Consider the following 1236-nt stretch of genomic DNA (forward strand, 5'->3'; position numbering starts at 1 on the left):
CTGGACCCCCACCTGTCCCCTCCATCCCCACTGAGGGCGGGGACAAGTCGGCTCTGCTGAGTCAGATCAGGGAGGGCACCCAGCTGAAGAAGATGGAGCAGAAGGAGAGGCCCGTGTCCAGCAGCGGCAGGGACGCACTTCTGGACCAAATCCGACAAGGAATCCAACTGAAAGCTGTGAGCATTTATTCATCACACACCCTAACCCCACCCCCCACCCCCACCCCCAGCTTCTCACGTTTACTCCTCTTCACAGGTCGACGATAACACTGACTCAGCACCTGCCGCACCAGCGGGCTCTGCAACAGGCATTGTTGGAGCGCTGATGAAGGCGATGCAGCAGAGGAGCAAGGCTATTCAGTCTTCAGGTAATTCAGCATCATCACTTCTAAAATGAGACATTCTGACAACTGTTGCGTTGATAAATATGGCTATAAAATACAAAATATCATCTGATCTTTTGTGTTTGTGACGAAATGTTCGGAGTGCAGCAACTGAGACGAATGACAGCAAAGGAACATAGCATGAGCGATTGTTTTTAGAAACTTCCCGCTGTTTATGCAATGCCTGACTTAAATGAACAGTTTAAAATAAATAAAACCTGGTGGTGGCGGTATGTTGCATGGTGTGGAAATTTTCTAAACAATTGCACGAACAGTAATGTCTGTAATTACGTTTTAATATGTTTTTCATAAATTGCAGTTAAAAATGCTCTTTCTTTCTGCAGACGATGATGACGATGATGAAGACGAGGAGGACTTTGAGGAAGAGGATGAATGGGAGGATTAGCAGACTTTATTTTCCCCCCAACCCTCAAATAATTATGACACTAAAAATTGATCTTGTCTCATAAAAAATAAATATCTGATTTCAAAATGTATAAATGTTCTATAAGTTGGCTGTATATTTCTGTTGCCTTTATGTTTTTTGTTGTTGTTTTTTTAATTAATCTGTGCAATACCTCATTTATTCTATAACTTTCACTTTCATTTTGGGTTCTTTCTGTTTGGCTACATCAAATTTTCTTTTTTTCCCTCCATCTGTTCTCCTATGTTCAGTCATTCTGAGCCTCATGGCCTTTTTTTTCTCTGGCGCCTTTTGACTCATAATCTATTCCTGTCATTCTTTGTTCCCAATCCCAGTTTAATGTGCAATTTTAAATCTCTCTTAAATATTAGAGCTGAATGTTTTTTTTTTTTGTTTTTTTTTTTTTTTTTTTTTTTTTTTTTTTTTTTTT

At 40.1% G+C, this 1236-nt stretch overlaps 1 protein-coding gene across 1 annotated transcript in view; it reads left to right on the forward strand.

Annotated features, from left to right (window-relative positions):
* Positions 1-879, forward strand: part of waslb (WASP like actin nucleation promoting factor b) — a gene marked incomplete in the record, with an annotated part of 19395 nt that extends 18516 nt beyond the window's left edge. The window contains 3 exon segments of the mRNA XM_014014478.1: positions 1-176; positions 256-367; positions 727-879. Of these exon segments, the coding sequence (XP_013869932.1) occupies positions 1-176; positions 256-367; positions 727-788 (350 nt within the window).
* Between the last annotated feature and the right edge of the window lie 357 nt (positions 880-1236).

The sequence above is a fragment of the Austrofundulus limnaeus genome, unplaced genomic scaffold (assembly GCF_001266775.1).
Source record: "Austrofundulus limnaeus strain Quisiro unplaced genomic scaffold, Austrofundulus_limnaeus-1.0 Scaffold115, whole genome shotgun sequence".
Classification (NCBI taxonomy): Eukaryota; Metazoa; Chordata; class Actinopteri; order Cyprinodontiformes; family Rivulidae; genus Austrofundulus; species Austrofundulus limnaeus.